This window comes from Ornithorhynchus anatinus, chromosome 11, assembly GCF_004115215.2.
Source record: "Ornithorhynchus anatinus isolate Pmale09 chromosome 11, mOrnAna1.pri.v4, whole genome shotgun sequence".
NCBI classification, from domain to species: Eukaryota; Metazoa; Chordata; class Mammalia; order Monotremata; family Ornithorhynchidae; genus Ornithorhynchus; species Ornithorhynchus anatinus.
This window is the reverse complement of record NC_041738.1, coordinates 54,985,851-55,007,061: the sequence shown is the minus strand read 5'-3', so window position 1 is coordinate 55,007,061 and position 21,211 is coordinate 54,985,851. Positions and strand designations below refer to the sequence as shown.

General features: G+C 52.1%; 1 protein-coding gene across 2 annotated transcripts in view; it reads right to left on the bottom strand.

Moving 5' to 3' along the window:
* The window catches only part of SIK3 (SIK family kinase 3), a 170,868-nt gene that overhangs the window by 26,265 nt on the left and 123,392 nt on the right, over positions 1 to 21,211 (bottom strand). For both annotated transcript variants that reach the window (XM_029074999.2, XM_029074998.1), the window contains one exon: positions 9,888 to 10,049. In XM_029074999.2, the coding sequence (XP_028930832.1) occupies positions 9,888 to 10,049 (162 nt within the window). The remainder of the gene's footprint in view (positions 1 to 9,887; positions 10,050 to 21,211) is intronic.

Below are 21,211 nucleotides of genomic sequence, written 5' to 3'. Positions count from 1 at the left end.
GGACACATCCCAGCCCTGACGGGAACAGCACCGGTGTGTCCCAGGTGGAGGGCGGCAGAGAGAGGGGGCCCAGGTCGGTCCTGTCGGGAATTTCAGCGTAATCACGGAATTGGTGACGCTAAGCCTGGATCTGGGTGTCGGTCAATATACCAACCGGCTACTGGAATCTCATTACTGTCCTTCTTCACATTGGACAAGTTAAAGATCACCTCTGGAACAGACAGGCTGGTGATCAGACTAAGTGACATTAACCACGTCATTCACATCTGGTCCAACACAAGGGCTTCCAGTTCAGGGAACGAGCTCCACCCATAGCTTCTCCGGTAGCTCCTAGCTCCCGGCACACTGGGGGAGGGCCGAGTGCTGGGAAGAAAGGAGCCCAGCCAGGTGGGAAAAGCTGACCCGGTGTCAGAGCCAAATTCTTCTGGGCAAGAACGAAGGAGACTTCCACTCAACTGAAAGGGCAGTGTGGCCTATTGAGAAGAGCATAGAGCTGGAAGTCAGGAGACTTGGGTCCTGGATCCGGCTCTGCTGCTTGCCTCCTGCGTGCCGTTGGGCAAGTTACTTAACCGCTCCAGACCTCAGTTCCTTCATCTATTTAACTACGGATAAAATATCTACTCTACCCTCTTTCTTCCCTGTCCCTCCCCCGTATGGGACAGGGACTGTGTTTACTCTGGTTATGTTGTATCCACCCAATGCCTAACACAGTGCTTGGTCCATAGTGAAGTTAAATAATCACTAATATGATATCCTATAAATCCCATCAAGGGAGAATGGGAAGTTAGTGGTGTATACCCCGGAGAGGGGAGAGGCTGGAGGCAAGGGAGGCTAGCGAGGAGGCAGGAACAATAGTCGAGGCGGGAAGTGACAATTGGCTGGACTGGCATGGTGGCCATTTGGATAGGGAAGTTGGGTGGTTTCTGGAGATGCTGTGAAGGTAGGACCAACAGTAAACTCTTTGTGGGCAGGGAACGTGTCTACCAACTCTGTTGCATCGTACTCTCCCAAGCACTTACTACAGAGCTCTGCATCTAGTAAGTTCAACAGACACTACTGATTGATTGATTGATTAACTGAAAAGATCTGGTGACCAGCTAAATATGCAGAAGGAGTCTGCACAGAGAAGGTTCTGGAACCCATTTGGCTTGCAAAGAGACTTCTCTAAAACATTGGCTGTGGTCTACCTCCACTCAGGGCCAGTGCCAACGGCCTCTTCCTCCCAGGGCCAGTGCTGGGGAGGGGACTGCCTGACCGGCCTGCAGCCCAGGGGAGCCCCATCTTTTCAGCGGTCACTTTGGGGAGGGAGAGGATGGGCGCATCGGCTGGCTGGGCTCAGACCTAGTGTGTGTCCGGTCCGCGGGTCAGACAGGATGGACGGTTTCTCCCACGAGTGGGAGACCCCCAGCCCCCGTCATCGCTACTTGTTTTTCTGCTTTTTCCTCCAAGTCTGTTTACCCATCCTCGAGCAGGGGCCCTTCCCGAGTGGAGCGGAATCAAAGGGAACAGGCGCTGGAGGGGCAGGGGGAGGTGGCTCCCAGTTCTGTTTACCCTACGCTGTTTATGCAAAAGCTGCTCGCGCGTGCATGAATGACGTGATTATGGCAGGCGGAGTGGGTGGGGGCGGGAAGGGGACGCGTCAGGGACAGCACAATGTTTTCTGAGCGCTTTCCAGCCAAGCAGCTGGCAGCGCTGGGCACCAGTGCCTGGGAAAGGTTCATCTTTCCGGCTCCAACAGGTGGCAGGGAGGGCTCCTCAGAGCAAACGCTCGGGTCCGTCTGTGTTCCGGCCATTTGAAGCGTCACCACCCATCCCCGTCACCACCAGCCACCGAATTGTTTCATGCGTGACTGGGCCACGCCTGGAGCAGGGGAAGATGTGTTTCTCATGACCCAGTGAGGGAAGAGTGAACCACACAGCACCAATGAGAGAACAGAGAAGAAACAGGGCCTAGTGGAAAAAAACACTAATCCCAGCTCTGCCACAAGCCTGCTCGGTGACTGTGGGAAAATTATTTAACTTCCCTGGGCCTCAGTCTCCTCACCTGGAAAATGGGAATTCAATATCGGTTCTCCCTCCTTCTAAGACTCTGGGTCCCTGTAGAACAGGGACTGGGTGCGACCTGACTGATATCTACCCCCAGCGTTGAGCACAGAGCTTGGCACATAATAAGTGCCTAACAAATGCCACTATTACTATTATTATTATTACAAATATAGAATCAGAACAAGAAGGAGGGCAGAGTCACGGACAGAGCTACATATAGCGGGGCTTGTGTTTTGACTCCGAACTCTGGCACAGGAAACTCTCTGTAGCCCCTCCTCTCATCTCCTTCCTGCTTGGTGGGGTTAGAGGTCACTCAGCTGCAAGATGGGGCATCTCACTTCTGACTGCAGTCCTTGAGGAAGTGGGTTTGGTAATCAAACCCCCACACCAACTGCTGGCTCTCCAGTTTGGAGCCCATGGAGAGTCCATGGGGGGTAGATTTGGCAATCAAACCCCCACGCCAGGCACTGGCTCTCCGGTTTGAAGCCCATGGGGAGGTGGCTTTGGCAATCAAATCCCCACACTAAACAGTGGCTCTCCAGTTTGGAGTCCACAGAGAGTCTTTGGGGAAGTGGATTTGGCAATCAAATCCCCAGACCAGGAGCTGGCCCTCCAGTTTGGAGCCCATGGGGAAGTGGGTTTGGCAATCAAACTTTCAGCTTCTTTTGGGCTGAGGCCCCACTATGGCCCTGGGGCTTGTATCTGTCGAGATTATTTTGAGTTTATCCCAGCACTTAGCACAGCGATTATTATTATTACTGAGAGGAACCAGACCCAAAGAGCCCAAAATCCAGTTTCCAACTCCCGCCAGACACCAACCTGACTGTTCTGGCCTCACAGCCAGGTGTGGCCAGGGGGTGCTTCCTTCCACTCCTGTGGCTCCCGGCCCGCCCCCACTGCCCCTGTCTCTGCTTCCCCCTAGAGAGCCGGAGCTCAGCTCTTTCAAATCTTACCTGACAAAGGCTGACCACCTAGCTGGTGATTCTGGTAGCTAGAGATACTGGTGATTCTGTTATGGTCATACCAATCAATCAATCAATGGTATTTATTAAGAGCTTACTGTGTGCAGAGCACTGTGCTAAAAGTTTGGGAGCATACAATATGACAGAGTTAGTAGACATGGTTCCCGCCCTCAAGGAGCTTACAGTGTAGAGGGAGAACCACTGGCTGACTCTATGCCTCAAAATGGTCAGTCCCTGGGAATTGAGAAAATTCAGGTTGACTTAATATGCACCAGCCCCTCTGGCAACCTCCAGGGTGGGTCTGGTGGCCGAGGCAGGGCCGGTCCCCGCTGAGTGTCGGATGACCATGGACTCAACGGGTGGGATGCCGGACTGTGGGCCTCTCCGAGCCGTTGGCGAGAAACCCAAACAGCTGGCACTTGGGGCCCCCGGTGATGGGGCCCCCCGCCGCCCACCCCAGGAGACAGAGACCTGGTTCTAACAATTAGGATGTTGATTCTGGGCTTATTCAGCACTGGAGTAGATACAGGACAACTGGGCCAAGGCTTCCAACCTAAGGAGGGAAGCTCTTTCTCGTTTTACGGAGGAGGCGATTGAGGCCCAGACAGGTTAAATGACTTGCCCAAGGTTACACGGCAGGCCAATGCCAATGTAAGCGCTCAATAAATACTAACGACTGACTGAGAGTAGAGTCTGGTTCTCCTGGCATCAGGTTCTATACTCTTTCCACAAGACCTCGCTGCTCCTCAGCATGTACTGGTGGGATCGGTAGGGAGGGGCTGACATTCAAGACAAAGTCAGCGGCAACGAACGGCAGAGCCAATCCGTCAAGCAGCTGATGCTTGGCAGGGGTCCTGCGGCTTAGGGCGATGCCCCTCGAGGCTCCAGAGTCGGGTAGCAAAAGCCGAAGGGCCAATATGACGACGACAAACCCGGCCCCTCACGAATAATAAAATGGGATTGGCCCTACCTCTTCCGCAAACTGCAGATGTTGGGGGGCTCCTGGACAAGAGCCCTCCAACCACCAACATAATACAACCACTTTGGCATCCCATCTGCTTCAATGGGGAAAAAGGGGCACAGCTTGACCCAATCGATCAGTGGTATTTATTTACCAATGGTCCACATTTCTACAGGCTAACAGTGTCTGTCAAGCGGCAGGGAAGGGGGCTGGGAGGGTGGGTGGGGTGGTAGCTCACCGCCCGCCGCTGGGGCAGGGGAACTGAATGGGTGATTTAACTGCTTTCAGAGAATGCTGGTGAATTCATCGAAGGTTAATGGTGTGGGAGGGTTCACGGTCACCCTCCAGACCCCGATTCCCCAGCGGGGATGGCCCAGCGCCCATGAACCGGGTGTTGCAATTTGACCCCAAGTGAGGAGTTCAAAGGCTCCATGGCCCTGAGCTTGTAAAATTCGAGTCTGGATAATTTGCACTTTTCAGCTCAAAGGGTCCAGAGGGCCAAAGAGCAATGCCGTTATCAGAGAGAGGGCCCAGTAACGAGACAGCGCACGACCGTGGATGGGTGTCTGACGGGTGCCCTTCTATCTCTCCAGGGGGCTGGTGCTGCCCCGGGAACTGGGTGACCTGTGGTCCACGGCCAGTCCCTGAGCCCCGAGGGACTCAGCCGGTTTGCCTGGGACTAAGGGGAGCGATGAAGAATGAGTTTTTGTCCTGGGTCTTGGGAAGCCCTGGGTGTTTGGCAATCCTCTCGGCCCCTGGCTGAACTCTCGGCCTAGGAGCTAAGCAGCGGATCCCAGCCAACGGCTCCTGACTCAGCCTCCAAGCACACGTGCTGCAGAAAAACCTTCCTGGGAAAGGCGGTTCGATCCAACTCCTTTTGCTCTCATCAGGGAACAACGAGCATGGTGGTGGTGGTGGGAAATGGTGGGATGGACTCTTGGTACGAGCCTGGCCTCCTACAGTGGGTGCTAGAGAGGAGCAAAGTGCTCCCCGTCTTAGCAATAACAGTCCTCGCAGCAGATCCCATGGGCAGCATTGGCTTGCTCGAAGGGGGACGTGGATAGTTTGGAGACCCTGTCTGGGAAGAGGCTGGGGTTTCAGTAGGGTCTGTCCTCGGAGCTCTTTCCTGCCTTGGTCCTCAATAGCCGGAGCTCTTTTCCATCAAACCACCACCTTGATAGGGAGGCCCAAGTCAGAGCCGCCACGAAGACCAGCCCCACAAAACAACCCCAGGGGCATGGAGGCCCCCACCACCCTCTGAGGCTGCTACAGTCTTGTCCTATTGGGTCCCGGCAGGCCTTAGACACGAGTAGAACCCCTACAACTTTCCCACACTGGAAAAGCAGCATGCCCTAGTGGATAGAGCAGGAGTCTGGGTTCTAAACCCGGCTTTGCCACTTGTCCGCTGGGTGACCTTGGGCAAGTCGCTTCACTTCTCTAGGCCTCAGTTACCTCATGTGTAAAATGGGGATTAAGGCTGTGATACCCATGTGAGGCAAGGACTGTGTCCAACCTGATTAGCTTGTATCTACACCAGGGCTTACTACAGTGCCTGGTACATGGTAAGTACTGAACAAATACCATAAAAAACCCCCCAAAATCCCAAGTGCTTAGTATAGGGCTCTGTACAAAGTAAGCGCTCAATAAGTAGGATTGATTGAACCCTGGCAGGCCCAGGGAAAGAAGAAGCTGCAGCCTCTGGTCTGCCCCGCAGCCCTTAGAAGGGGAAAAGCTCAGGTTCCCGAGGCAGGAGAGTTTCCTCTCCATATCTCCGGCCAGCTGAAAAGAGATTTCAAGGGCACCAATCGACTATGGGAAACCTGAGCTCTGATTTGAGTCTGACTCCAACTTCCCAGGCTCAAAGGATCAAGGAAAATGAGAATGGCCTGAATCGATGGGGTTCCTCTTGGGGGGACCCCAGGATAAAAGGCCCGAGGCTCTGCTGACAGATGGGGAGAAATGCCTTCTGGGAGGGGCGATCACTCTTTCAGACCACCTGGGCCTGGTGTCTGGGGCCACAATGTGCTGACCACCTGAAACACTTGAAAGGGTTTGGTAGTGCAGTGAAAAATGGAATAATCTCAGCTGGCCTGGTGAAGAGCAAAATTCCTTGTGCGAGAAGATGGTTTGGGGGGCGGGGAGGTGGCGTTCTCTAAGTGCTCATGATGCTTTATGTAGAGCCCACTTGTAAGGACCCAGTTCAGAAGAGACATGAAGAAGAAAGGTTCAAAAGACACCTCTCCCCACCCCTGTTCTGCCCACAGGCCAATAGAGAATCTATTAAGAGCTGGCCAGCTCCTCCAGCAAAGCTTTCCTCTGAACCATGTGACTCTCGGTTGCCAGGATACTGGCCTGGGGTCAGTGTGGCCTAGTGGATAGAGCACAGGCCTGGGAGTCAGAAGGACCTGGATTCTAATGCTGGCTCTGCCACTTATCTGCTGTGCAATCTTGGGCAAGTCACTTAGCTTCTCTGGGCCTCAGTTACCTCATGGGGATTAAGACTGTGAGCCACATGTGGGACATGGTCTGTGTCCAACCTGAATAATTTGTGTCTAACACAGTGCTTAGTACAGTGCCTGCCAGATATTAAGCGCTTAACAAGTACCATAAAAAAATCAATGAGTTGGATTTCCAGTCTTATTGGTGGCTTTGGGTTTGACAGCATGGAAGTATACCTGCCTCAGTTTACCTGCCCACAGCTGTTGGGCTGTAGGGTCTGAGGGTAGCAGTGTTAGAATAGGCCCTGGAAATGAATTTCCCTTTCTGCAGCCCTTTCAAGATTACTATCACTGCCATCATTATAATTATGAACACTGATACTAATTACTAATCATTACAATTATTAATATATATCACCAATAATAATTAACTTGTTCAGTATTATATGTCCTAAGAGCAGGGGTAGATACAGGATAATTGGGGCCTCAGTTCCTCAACTTTATAATGGGGATTAACTCCTATTCCCTCCTTCTTAGACTGTGAGCCCCATGTGGAACAGGGACTTGTACCTAGTATCCACCCCAGGGCTTAGAACAGCCCAGTAAGCACTTAACAGGTACCGTAATAATAATTACTATTGTTATTCTCTGCTTGAGACCCAAAAGCCTTGGGAAGCCCCTCCAGGGCCACCGGTAGTGCCGGGAGCTCCCCTTCAACCTCTGTGCTCTAGGCCTGCCAAAAACAACAATAGCACCCTGGTGGGAACTATCTCATGCAGCCCTTTTTGGGAGCCGGCATTTGGAAAGTGAATAGTTTCCAACTTCCTTAGGTTAAAAAAAAGAGAGAGAGAGAAAGGGAAAAAAAAGGGCTTCCATAATTTTCCAAACATTCGCATTACTCGAGTGTGTCTGGAATGATATTTCTTCAGGAAGCCCAAGAGAGCCGGGCCTTCTCCTCCAGAAACGTGAGGTAATGTGGGAACATCTCCTTTTCATGTTGGGGGATGATGTGGGCTCGCATGACTTTTGGAGGTGGGTCTGGGGGCAACAGTTGAAACAGGTTCCTTTCCTGTGGCAGTCGGGCAAATCTGAGTACCCGTTGCCCCAGCTATGCTGCCGCTGCCAGAGGTTCAACAATGGAACTTCTCCCCCTCGAGGAGCTCAACGACTCCGTCCTGCGGCTTCTCTCGGGAGCGCCTTTCCTGCAATTGTGGCTGGGCTGGGCCGGGCTCCCCTCTCCACCCTTTCAGAGCCTCAGCCAGCTCTTCCCCCTGAAGCAGTGTGGCCTAGTGGATAGAGCACGTTCCTGGGAGTCAGAAGGACCTGGGTTCTAACCCCGGCTCTGCCACTTGTCTGCTTGAGTGACCTCGGACAAGTCACTTCATTTCTCTGTGCCTCAGCTACCACGTCTACAAAATGAGGATCAGGACTGTGAGCTCCATGTGGGATCCTGTATCTACCCCAGCGATTAGTACAGTGCCTGGCACATAGTAAGAGCTTAACAAATACGATTTTTTTTTTTTAAAAAAAGGACCACAACCTGAAAATAGGTCATTCTTTCCCGGGTTGAAATTGTGTAATCCCGGCTTTGTCCGCCGTGAATCGAGGCCGGAGCCCAGGGCTCCTGTCTTATTTTGAACACAAAAATGTGGCAGGAATTCAGTCTCTCCTTCCCGGCACCTCCTGCCTCCCTTGCCCAGGTACTGATCTCCGGCTTGAGACGTCCAAGGGGGCCAGTTTAGGGGGGCCGGCCTGGCTCAGAGGAATTTCTGGGAAGGCGGCTTTAGGAAAAAACTACCGCCACAGGTTAACCGCCCCCCCGAGGATTGGACAAAACAATGGCCGGAGCAGGAGGCTGGGCTGCTCCAACCTTGAGGTGTACGTAGCTCCGTCCGCGGTAACATGGAGAACTGCAAACACCCAAGACGAGAGAGCCTGCTACCTCAGGCACTCTGGATGCATCCAGACGGCTAACGGGCTAGGCTGGGACCTGGCCCTGGGTCACTCCCCAGTCACCCCTGCACACCTCTCACCTGGAGTTTGCAGGGTTTGCACACGCTAACGTTGGGGAGACTAATGGAAATACTAACCACGCACTAGGCGTGAGGCGGGAAGATGAACGATCTGAGCTGACAGCCCAGATATTTCCATGAGAAGCAGCATGGCGTAGTGGATAGCGCACGGGCTGGGAGTTAGAATGTCATGGGTTCTAATCCTGGCTCTGCCGCTTGTCTGCTGTGTGACCTTGGGCAGTCACTTTACTTCTCTGGGCCTCAGTTTCCTCATCTGTAAAATGGGGATTGAGACTGTGAGCCCCAAATGGGACGGGGACGGTGAACAACCCGATCTGTTTGTATCCACCCCAGCGCTTAATTCAGTGCCTGACACATACTATTAAAAAACAAAAAACAAATCTCTTCTACCCCAGCTCTCACGTGACGGCTCCTTGACCAACGGAAAACACAAGATCCTAGGAGCCCCCCAAGGGGGTCTGAAGGAGGCCAGGGGGTGCCTACCCATGGACAGTCTCTCTCTCTCCTCCGCCACCTGGCCTGCCCTCCAAATGAATTCCTGGTCCCACTCCCCTAGGGGACCTCTACGCCTGGAGCAGGGGAGAATTCCCGGGAAGCAGGGAAGGGGTGACGGGAGACTCCAATGCAAAGAGAAGCAAGAGGGAAGCCGGCAGGATGGGGACCACCTGAACGTCCCTGGCTTCATGCTCGGAATGGGATCGGAGAGCTGGCAGAGGGCAGGCCAGTGTCGTGGATCACCTGACGGGGTGTGTGTGCTGGAGGGCGGCCAGCCTCACTGGGAGTGTGTAATTCCATCCCAGTGTGAGTCTCTGGGTGTCTTGGTGGGTCTGCGTGATCGGGATCACCTGGCTTTATGTTAAATGTTAACCAAGAAAACCACTGAGCCACCTCTTACCCAGATATCAGCCCTGGCACAACCACCCCCTTCCCTCAGGGCTGGGTCTCTCCAAGCACCAACTGACATCCAAGTGGGTGGCAAGAATCTGCAGTTCCGACCACAGGAGGGTAGGGGTGATAGGAGTCCGGGGAGAACAGAGGAGGGGTTCCCCCTCGGCCCACCCCTCTCCTCTTGCCCCAGCCCCTAGTGCAATCTTAACTTCCCTTCCATGGTTCCGATGCTCTAAGGTGGGGTACCTCCATCAAAGAAGGCTGGGACCCATTTAAACAGGCAGATGTGGGCCCTTCACCCTCTCAGCCTGGCCTTCTGAGGCAGTGGGCAGGACAGTGGAGAGGAAACCTGAGCTTAGAAACCCTGGCTGGGACTGGCTTTAGGCCGAAGGCTGTGCAGAAATCCCAAACATCCTGGAATTGAGCATAATTACGCATAACTGGAATGACTCTGTGAAGAACTGGAAACAGCCAGCCACCCACTTCCAGGAGCCCATGGGGTCGCTCCCTTCCCTCACCCCTTCCCCATTCCTCCCCACACCCCCAGCGGGAGCCTCACCTGCTATTTTGATGTTTAGGTTGGCGTCCAGAAGCAGATTCTCCGCTTTCAGGTCCCGGTGGACGATATTCCGACAGTGGCAGAAGTGGACGGCGGCCACGATCTGTTTGAATTTCCTGCGCGCCTCCTTCTCGGCCATTCGGCCGTGGGCCACCAGGTGATCTGATGAGGGTAGGGAGAGAAGAGGGAGAAGAGAGGGCAGCTGTCACCGTGGAAGGTGGGGTAGTCACCCACAGTGAGGTGGCTCTGGGGAGGCTGCAGTGTTGTATATATTTGTATGTATTTTATTACCCTATTTATTTTGTTAATGAGACGTACATCCTCTTGATTCTATTTATTGCTATTGTTTTTGTCTGTCTCCCCCGATTAGACTTTAAGTCCGTCATTGGGCAGGGATTGTCTATCTGTTGCCGAATTGTACATTCCAAGCGCTTAGTACAGTGCTCTGCACATAGTAAGTGCTCAATAAACACTATTGAATAAATGAATGTTGTGGGGAGGAGGGGAGCCACTAAGAAAGCAATGAACTCCAGAGCGATGCCCTGTTTGGAGGAATGCCATGCCAGTCTGTAGTGGATTCAAAAGACTTAAAACCCCATTCTTGTTCCCATTCTGGGGTACTAAGCACACACATGTGCACGGATGGATAAAGGAAATGTCAGAAGCCTTTCCCGGGTTCAAGGAGAAACGGAATGCCAGAGTTAGAGCAATCTATCACATCAGTCCAGGGGCTGACAGGTCTGATCCGCCTCCAGGGAGAAACCCGGTGTGGTGGCCCAGGGCTCGCTTTTGGTTCTTGGACTACATGGAGATCAGCACCTGGGCACTGGACTGTCAGCTCCTTGAAGGCAGGGATCACAACTCCAAATTCTACCGTGCCCTTCTGAGCAGACACGACCCCTGTCCTCAGGAAGCTTACAATCCAGAGGCAGACCAACAGTAAAATAAATGACAGGTAGGGGGAAGAAATAGAGTATAAAGATCCGTACACGGGTATTGGGTGTGTGTGTGTGTTTGAGAAAACTTGAGTGCTTTGGTGGCACCCCAAGTGCTGGTGTAAGAATTGGAGGATATAAGGTGAGAGGATGAGAGAGAGTAACCAGGGAAGACTTCCTGGAGGAGACATGATTCCAGAAGAGCTTTCAATCCCAGCTGTGCCACTTGTCTGCTGCATGACCCTGGGAAAGTCACTTAACTTCTCTGTGCCTCAGTTACCTCACCTGTAAAATGGGGATTAAGACTGTAGCCACGTGGGACATGGGCTGTGTTCAATCTGATTAGCCTGCATCTACCCCCCTGCTTAATACATTGCCTGGTACATAGTAAGTGCTTAACAAACACCCTACCAAAAAAAAAGATGGGGAGAAGGGTGGTCTGCCTGACATGAATTGCGAGAGAGCCCCAGGCAGCAGGGCTGGCCTGAGTAAGAGGGCGCAGGCGGAAGGGATGAGAACGAGGTACAGTGTGTTGGCTAACGGGAGAGGCATGAAGAGAGTAAACTGAAGTGGAATGGGAGAAGAGAATGGATGAGTATGAAGGAGAGAGCTGACTGAAGGGCCTTAAAGTCAGCTGACAGATGTTTCTGCTTTATGCAAGGAGACATGGGTGACCGCTGGAGGTTTTTGAGGAGTGGGGAGACACAGAAGGTTTCGCGGGTCTGTCAGGTGGATGTGACAACCCCCACCTCCACCCCAATATCCCCAAGCCGGGGTGGGGACCTCCCACCCCTGCCAGGGTGATGGGAGCCCATCTCACCCAGAATGCCCTGTTCTGTTCTAAGGGATCAATCTCCACTGAGAAAAACGTGTTTTCGCTGGTAAACTGGGTTCAATAAGGGAGCTTTGAAAAGAGAGCCCTACTCAAGAAGCATAAAAATAAACCCTCCTGAAGGTTTACCATTAGGACCTTCTGTGGCCAAGCCACCCACTAATTAGAACGCTCGAGACAACCGTCTGGTGGTAAATGCTAATTAGCACTACACATCAAAGCATTAAGGTTGAATGATTAATTTCTGGATTTCTAGCTCAGCTTGAGCAACTTTCTTAAAAGCTTCTCCCTTATCACCGAATCGGATAATCATAATAACAGTAATAATGGTATTTCTAAAGTGCTTACTATGTGCCCGGCACTGTTCTGAGCACTGTGGTAGATACAAGATAATTGGGTAGGACACAATCCCTGTCCCACATAGGGCTCACAGTCTTGCTCCCCATTTTACTGATGAGGGAACAGAGAATTTACGTGATGGGATTGGAACCCACGACCTTCCGACACCCAGCCCCGCGCTCTATCCACTAGGCTACGCTCCACGGTGAGAGGAAGGTTCTTGGGCCGGCCCCAGAGAGCATGGGCTGTTGGGAGCAGCTGTCGTTGTAGGAATAGTAGCGGTGGGGGTGGGGGGGATGGAGAGTGGAGGTGGAGGTAATAGTAGTAACAGCTTTGTACTAGGCACTTGGACTCCTGAATAAAGAAATGACACATTCCCTGCCCACATGGTGATGAGACTCTACTGGAAGAGAAAAACTTAAAAATATCTACCACGAGGGCGGTCAAAATAAACAAACTAGGCGGATATAGCTACATGAGTGCTGAGGACGGCGTAAATAAGTTGACATTTGTTATTCATTCATTCAATAGTATTTATTGAAAGCTATGTGCAGAGCACTGTACTACGCGCCTGGAATGTACAATCCAGCAACAGATAGAGACAATGCCTGCCCGATGACGGGCTCAGAAGCAGCGTGGCCTAATGGAAAGGCTGCAGGACTGGGAAACCGGAGACCTGGGTTCTAATCCCAGCTCCGCCACTTGCCTGCTATGTGACTTTGGGCAAGTCGCTGAACTTCTCTGGGCCTCAGTTTCCTCATCTGTAACATGCGGACGTGATGCCTGTTCTCCCTCCCCCTTACACTGTGAGTCCCCTGTGAGGCAGGGACTGGGTTTGAGCTGCTTGCCTGAGCCTCTTGGGAGGTGCCACTGAACGAGGGCTGACAGAAGGGGCACGGGGGCATCTACAGTCTCTCCGCTGCCAGACTGCAGCAGACGGGGAGCCGAGGGCTTGCCTGGGTGGGGTAGGCTTGGGGAGGACAGGAGAAGCAGTGTGGCCTAGTGGATAGAGCATGGGCCTGGAAGTCAGGAGGTTATGAGTTCCAATCCTAGCTCTGCTACTTGTCTGCTGTGTGACACTGGGCAAGTCACTTCACTTCTCTGGGCCTCAGTTACCTCATCTGCAAAACGGGGATTAAGACTGTGAGCCCCATGTGAGACGGGACTGTGTCCAACCCAATTACCTTGTATCTTCCCCAAAGCTTAGAACAGTGCTTGGGTGCAGGGTAAGCACTTAACCAATACAATTGTTATTATCATTTTTATTATTACTCGGACCAGACGCTGGGCCTGTCCTGGCTGAGCCCTTTGGAGGCAGCCCGCTTTCAGCGCCAGGCCACAGGCTCATATGGCCGGGTTCCAAGGGGCCAGTGGTCTGTGGCCGCCTTCAGTCCCCGATGAAAATCTCCTTTCAGCTGCCCCCAGACAAACAGCCGCTTTATGTGTGCTCAGACACACACACAAATGGCTACAAACATTCCTCCAGTTCAGATGTGAGATTTCACTTGCGGGGAAGAAGGCTCGAGTAGGGAGGGAGCCAGTCCACTGCTTCTCCCACAGGTATGGCAGTTGGAGAAAAGCGGTGACCTCCCCCGCCCGCCCTCACTGACCCCAGATAGGCCAGAGAAGGCGGGCGGACCACGCAGCTCCTGAATGCCACCAACCCCGTGTTTACTACGTGTGAACAAGCACTGTACTAAGTAAAGGGGTAGATACAATATAAGGAGATTGGCCTTGGTCCCTGACCCAAATAAGGCTCATGTACTAAGAGGAAAAAGAGATCAGGTATCTTATCCCCATTTTTACAGATGAAGAAACTCAGAGACTTGCCCAAGGTCACACAACAAGTGAGTGATGGATCTGGGAGTAGAACTTGGGCTTCCTGGCTCTCGGGCCCATGCTCTTTCCATTAGGCTACCCTGTCTCTGGGCTGCCTTATGAGACCTCTGATAGAAATCCACGGCACCTAAAGGGTTTCCCCTGGAGCCCCTGCCTCCTTGCCTCCAGGTCTTGTAAACAGGGGCTCCATATCTGAGCTGTGGGATCCAGAGGCAGAGTTGAGGCAGAAGGAAGCCGGACATTTGAAGTAAAAATACCAGACATAAAGGTGTCATACGGTGGCATTGTGCCAGGACCAGACAGGGCAGACCACCAGCTGGAAGATTGGGGCTATTTTGGATGGAAACATATTTCGTATCTGCGGAGGCTGGAAGGCACTTCTTCTGCCTGACTGGGGCACTGTAGATGGCATGGCATGGCATAGCCTGTTTGGGTCTTCTTAGCCTGAGCCTCCCCATGCTGGGCCTTTCCTTTCATTCATTCAATAGTATTTATTGAACGCTTACTATGTGCAGAGCACTGTACTAAGCGCTTGGGATGAACAAGTCGGCAACAGATAGAGACAGTCCCTGCCGTTTGACGGGCTTACAGTCTAATCGGGGGAGACGGACAGACGAGAACAATGGCACTAAACAGCGTCAAGGGGAAAAACATCTCGTAAAAACAATGGCGACTAAATAGAATCAAGGCGATGTACAATTCATTAACAAAATAAATAGGGTAACGAAAATATATACAGTTGAGCGGACGAGTACGGTGCTGTGGGGATGGGAAGGGAGAGGTGGAGGAGCAGAGGGAAAAGGGGAAAATGAGGCTTTAGCTGCGGAGAGGTAAAGGGGGGATGGCAGAGGGAGTAGAGGGGGAAGAGGAGCTCAGTCTGGGAACGCCTCTTGGAGGAGGTGATTTTTAAGTAAGGTTTTGAAGAGGGAAAGAGAATCAGTTTGGCGGAGGTGAGGAGGGAGGGCGTTCCGGGACCGCGGGAGGACGTGACCCAGGGGTCGATGGCGGGATAGGCGAGACCGAGGGACGGTGAGGAGGTGGGCGGCAGAGGAGCGGAGCGTGCGGGGTGGGCGGTAGAAAGAGAGAAGGGAGAGAAGGGGCAAGGTGATGGAGAGCCTTGAAGCCTAGAGTGAGGAGTTTTTGTTTGGAGCGGAGGTCGATAGGCAACCACTGGAGTTGTTTAAGAAGGGGAGTGACATGCCCAGATCGTTTCTGCAGGAAGATGAGCCGGGCAGCGGAGTGAAGAATAGACCGGAGCGGGGCGAGAGAGGAGGAAGGGAGGTCAGAGAGAAGGCTGACACGGTAGTCTAGCCGGGATATAACGGCTAGTCGGGATATAACGAGTCTAGCCGGGATATAACGAGTATAAGCCCAGTGCTCCTCCCTGGGCTTCCCTGGCAACGCCATAGTCTATCAAGCAGGATGGCCCAGAAGGCCATCTCCTGCAAGAGGCCTTCATTAAGCCCCTCTTTCCTCTTCCCCCACTCCCTTTTACACCACCCTGATTTGCTCCCTTTATTTATCCCCCCTCCCAACCCCACAGCACTTATGTACATGTCTGTAATTTGTTTATAGTAATGTCTGTCTCCCCCTCTAGATTGTAAGCTCGTTGTGGGCAGGGAATGTGTCTTTTTATTGTTATATTGTTCTCTCCCAAGCTCTTAATACAGTGCTCTGAACACAAGAGGCTCTCAAAAAATACGACCGAATGAATGAATGAACACTCTCTGCTGGAAATTGTGTTCTCCAACCAAAGACTGGTCAATTAATCAATCAACTGATTCAGAGCTTGGCACATAGAAAGCACTTAACAAATAACTATTTAAAAAAATCAATCAATTAGTCAAAGGACAGGGCTCAAGACTACCCATTCTATGACACTGAACTTTCCCAAGGGCTTAGAGTGCTCAATAAATACCACTGATTAATAGATTGAGTGACTGATGGATTGATTGATTTATTGAGCATTTACTGTGGGCAGAGTACTAAACTGAGCACCTAGACAGAAGTGCCCAGTGAGGGCCAGCTGCCAGTCATGTCTTTCAGAAAGGGGGAAGACATCGAACAAACCCAGAACCACAGAGGCTTAGAGAAACCCAAACCGGGCCACTGTCAGGCACAGGTAAGCCACAGTGGGGGCTGCCAGGGTGCCAGAGACACCCCCCAGCCACTGAGGGGGAAAAGGGAGCTGGGTTCTGGCACAAAACAAGCCCCTTTTCCACTGCCTGGCACTCCTCCCAACTCCCAAAATTCTAAGAGGCTGACCTGAAGCCAATCGACCTCCATGACAGGCCAGGCGTTAGGGTGGGAGCTCCTGATTGTTTTCCACCAGAGGCCCCCCTACCAGGGGTGGGGGGATGGGGGTGGGCGTCCACTCTTGGCGGGGCCACCATCTGAGGTGGATTTCTGCCCGCTCCCCGTCACACCCCGGGGACCGGTCCTCCGTTGCTGCCACTCAGTCCAGCCACCTTTTGCCCTCGGTGCCCATGGAAACGACTTCCTGTTTATCAAACAAGCACTCCTTTCCACCCAAGCTGGGACAGGGCCAGACCTCTGAAGGCTCCTGGGTGAGGGGGCTATGAGGGGGCCACGAGGGTGCGTGTGCTCCCTCAGACAGCCCTGGACCCCCATCCCCGGCATCCAGGAAGAGGGAGTCGGTGGGGACCTGCTTCTAGACTCCCCTGCCTGCTGCTCTCTTCTCCTTCAAAGCTTTATTAAAGGCATATCTTCTCCAAGAGGCCTTCCCTGATTAAGTCTTCATTTCTTTTCTCCCACTCTCTCTGCGTCACCCTAATTGCTCCCTTCATTCACCGCCAAACCTTCTGCCCTCAAGCACCTATGAAGCAGCATGGCTCAGTGGAAAGAGCCCCGGCTAGGGAGTCAGAGGTCATCGGTTCAAATTCCAGCTCTGCCACTTGTCAGCTGTATGACTGTGGGCAAGTCACTTAACTTCTCTGTGCCTCACTTACTTCATCTGTAAAATGGGGATTAACTGTGAGCCTCATGTGGGACTACCTGATCACCCTGCATCTACCCCAGTGCTTAGAACAGTGCTCTGCATATAGTAAGCAATTAACAAATACCAACATTATTATTATATCCATAATTTATTTGTATTGAAGTCTACCTCTCTGTCTAGACTGTAAGCAGGGAATGTGTCTGCTATATTATTATATTATATTCTCCCAAGAGCTTAATACAGTACTCTGCACGCAGTAAGTGCTCAATAAATATAATTGGCTGATTGATTGAAGGTCCTCTCTCTCTCTCAACCAGCTCCTCTTCTTCCTGACACTGACCTTGACCTCTTGAGCAGCGCCTCCTTAATTCAGTCCTAGCAGCCCTGAGCAAGACCAGGAAATCATCTCTACTGTCCACCCCAGAGGAGAGCCCGCAGAACTCAGGCTAGTATTATTATTGTTCTTTTTCGTGACAGTATCTATCAAGCAGCTGATACATACTAGGCAGTGTGTTCGGTGCTGGGGAAAATGCAAGATGAACAATGATTCAGGCCCCGGCTCTTTCCCACAAAGGGCTCAGAGTCCAAGATGGGGGAGGCCAGACAACTAGAACACTAAGAATCAATTTCAGATGATAAATTCCAAATAAGGGCAAACAAGAGCAGCTTGGCCTAGTGGAAAGAGCCCAGGCCTGGGAGTTAGAGGACTGGGGTTTTAATCCCAACCTCGCCAATTGCCTCCTGTGTCACCTTGGGCAAGTCACTTCACTTCTTGGGCGGCAGGGGGGTCTCAGTTTCCTCATCTGTAAAATGGGGATTCAAAGCCTGTTCTCCCTCCTACTTAGACTCTGAGCCCCATGTGGGACAGGGGCTGTGTCTCGCTTGATTAATCTGTATCTACCCAGCGCTTGGAACAGTGCTCGACATATGGTAAGCTCTTAACAAATACAGTAATAATAGTGATGATAATCATAATCAATGAAAAAATCAACAGTTCAAAATATATGAGCAACAACATTAAAATGAGGGGCTAAAATGGGGCTTGGAGGGGTGAGAGGTTGGGCTCTACCCGCTCCACCCAAACATTCTTTAAGAACGAGCTGCCACCTCTCTGCCGCTCTCCAGGTTGGGAAGGAAGGCAGAACTGGGCTCCCACGGAGCCAGGAGGGTTGGGGGTGGCCATCCTCAGGCCATCCTATTTGCTAAGCGTCTTTGTGCCTCTGGTGCCCTTCTAGAGGCTCCAATGCTACACAGGGGGTCTCCCAAACCAGGCTCACTTCTTCCAGGAGGCTTCACCCACGGAAAGGTGAAAGGGAGAAGCAGGTATGAGCATCATTTAGTGTGCTCCTGTCTTCCCCCGTGCCTCTGCTGGGCTCAGACGCCGGAGCCTACATCCATTCCAGAACTCTCCTGGGCAGATGTTCTGACGGGCAGCTGTCTTCCTGGAAACCCCGCCCGGTCTGCGGTCCATGGCCCGGATGCCGAGGAGCCGCCTTTCCGCCGGCCGTGGGGACAGAGAGGCCAGGGCTGGGAGCCAGGACCTTGGGGTCCTGCGGGCTCCCATCCCGCCAATCCAGGGTGCCGCTGTGGCTCCGCCAGCACAGTGACATGCTGAGACTGCTCCGCTGGGGTCATTCCCATCTCCTGGGACCTGCTGCCGCGGCTTCCCTGACATCTGGGGTCATCTGGTGATGGTCATGACCCCAGTGGATGAGCCCCAAACACGGGACTGAAGTGTTTTTTGTTTCTGGATGGTGGGACACAGGCTGTGAGAGGAGACGGAGGAGCAGGGGGAGGAAAATCTCCTATGTGAGACCCTCCCCTCGATCACGTCACCGCTTCCAGCACCTTCTTCTCCAGCTCTGAGGATTCGCCGGCACTTATTACTGTCTGTCTCCCCCTCTAGACTGTAAGCTCGTTGTGAGCAGGGAATGTGTCTGTTATACTGTTATGCCATACTCTCCCAAGCTCTCAGTACAGTGCTCTGCGCACAGAAAGAGTTCAATAAATACAACTGACTGACCGACTGATTGACCTGGACTCTCCTTTGGTCCCTGGGCTGCTTCTGGCCCCTTTGGTCTCTGAAAGTTCAACTCTGAAGCCCCGGCCACCAGCCTAGGCTGGGCCCGGGGGATGTCAGGGCTGCAAACTCCACATGAAGTCGGTTGTGTTCAGGAATGCCGATGCCCCAGCAGCCGCCCCGAGTTCAGAAATAAAGGAATTCTCGTCCCTGACAGTCGGGGATCCTGGAGGCCTAGTGCTGACTAGGATAACAGCCAGGATGCTGGAGAACTCGTGCAAAGGACTCCGTTGGTGGACTGATGGAGGATTTCATTGGGTTCTGGCATGGAAAATCATGGTGTTCATTCAATCATATTTACAGAGCGCTTACTACGTGCAGAGCACTGTTCTAAGTGCTTGGGGGAGTACAATACAACAATAAACAGACTCATCCCCTGTTGGCATACCTGGTTTAGGTGGAATAGTGTTTGGAAAGGGGATTTAAATCCTCTCTAGTCTGTAAGCACTTTTTGTTCTTTGTTTGTTTAATGGGTATTTGTTAAGGGCTTACTATGTGCCAGGCACTGGAATAAGCGCTAGGGTAGATGTAAGCTAATCAGGTTGGACAGAGTCCCCTGTCCTACATGGGGCTCACAGTCTTAATGTCCATTTTACAGATAAGGTAACTGAGACCCAGAGAAGTGAAGTGACTCACTCAGGGTCACAAAGCAGACAGGTGGCGGAGCCAGGATTAGACCCAAGTTATTCTGACTCCCAGGACCGTGAGCTATCCACTAGACCTAGGCCATACTGCTTTAGGGATCATAATAATAATAATAATGGCATTTGTTAAGCGCTTACTATGTGCCAAGCACTGTTCTAAGCACTGGAGGGCATACAAGGTAATCAGGTTGTCCCACATGGGGCTCACAGCCTTTATCCCCATTTTACAGATGAGGTAAGTGAGGCAAAGAGAAGTGAAGTGACTTGCCCAGAGTCACACAGTTGGCAAGTGGTGGAACCGGGATTAGAACCTACAACCTCTGACTCCCAAGCCTGGGCTCTTTCCACTGAGCCAGGCTGCTTCTCTGGCTTCATGGCTATCTACTCTATTGTACTGTACTCTTTCCCAAGCACTTACTGCAGTGTTCTCCAAACAGTAAACAATAAATAGCATCAATCGAAGACCGGTTAATGGATAAAAGGTACACAATAGGTCTCTGGAAGAAAGGTCCGGGATGTTGGAGGGTCCGTCCCTATCCATGAAGGATGGATGTCCCAGAGGGCACCGAGCACATGGTCCCTCCGTGGCTCAGTGGAAAGAGCACGGGCTTTGGAGTCAGAGGTCATGGGTTCAAATCCCGGCTCGGCCGTTTGTCAGCTGTGTGACTTTGGGCAAGTCACTTAACTTCTCGGTGCCTCAGTTACCTCATCTGTAAAATGGGGATTAAGACTGTGAGCCCCACGTGGGACAAGCTGATTCCCTGTGTCTACCCCAGCGCTTAGAACAGTGCTCGGCACATAGTAAGCGCTTAACAAATACCAACATTATTATTATTATTATTATTCTGGTGCCGCTGTCGGAGCCCACAGAGTTCTGGAGAAGACAGACCGTGGGTCTGCCCTAAGGCGGTGCAGTTTACGTGTTCAAGGACGAACAAGACAGCCAGCCAGTGTCCAGAACAATAGTCAAGTAAAACTACTCACCACCTGGTTGGGGGTCTCACACAATAAGAATATGAGGCTTTTATCGGCATTTTGGGAAAAATGTGGCTGAGATCCTTTAAAGGCATAACTGTCTTCCCCTAGAGTATTGTTCTTTTCACTTGCAAAAAATTACCTCCCTCACAATTTCTTGGCGGTAACAGTTACCATCGCCAGGAAGGCTGGAGTTTTTCACTTCTGAAAAGCCTATAAAAGGCGAACCGGCCGTTTCAAGTCAATTGAAACCCAGAAAATGCTTTGAAGCCACTGAGAGCCTGGAGTCCAGGGAACTGAAATGGAATCATTCTAATTTGGTGACAAAGTGTTCCATAGGTGACTTGAGTTGCCTGTGTGTTCACAAGTCACAGGCCAGCTCCAATGTCTTTGGGGATCGCTCCCCTGAGACCCGCCCCCTCCCCCCCCCCCATTACTTCGCCCTCTGCCTGCTTTCCAAGCATGGGAGAGACAGCAAATTATTTGGGAGCAGAATCCCATCTAGAAAAGACAGAGTTGTCTTTGTTGCCATAAATCCAGATGCCCTCCTAAGCCCTGGACACCGAAGGAACTAAGGTGACATTATTTTTTCATGGAGTGAATTCAACGAGGGGAATGGAAGGAGCAGGGCTGAGGAGGAGAAAGAGAAGGAAGAAGGCAAAGGAGTAGAGGATGAGCAGGGGAGAAAGAGAAAGACCCCCATAGTTGTCTTGGTTTCTGC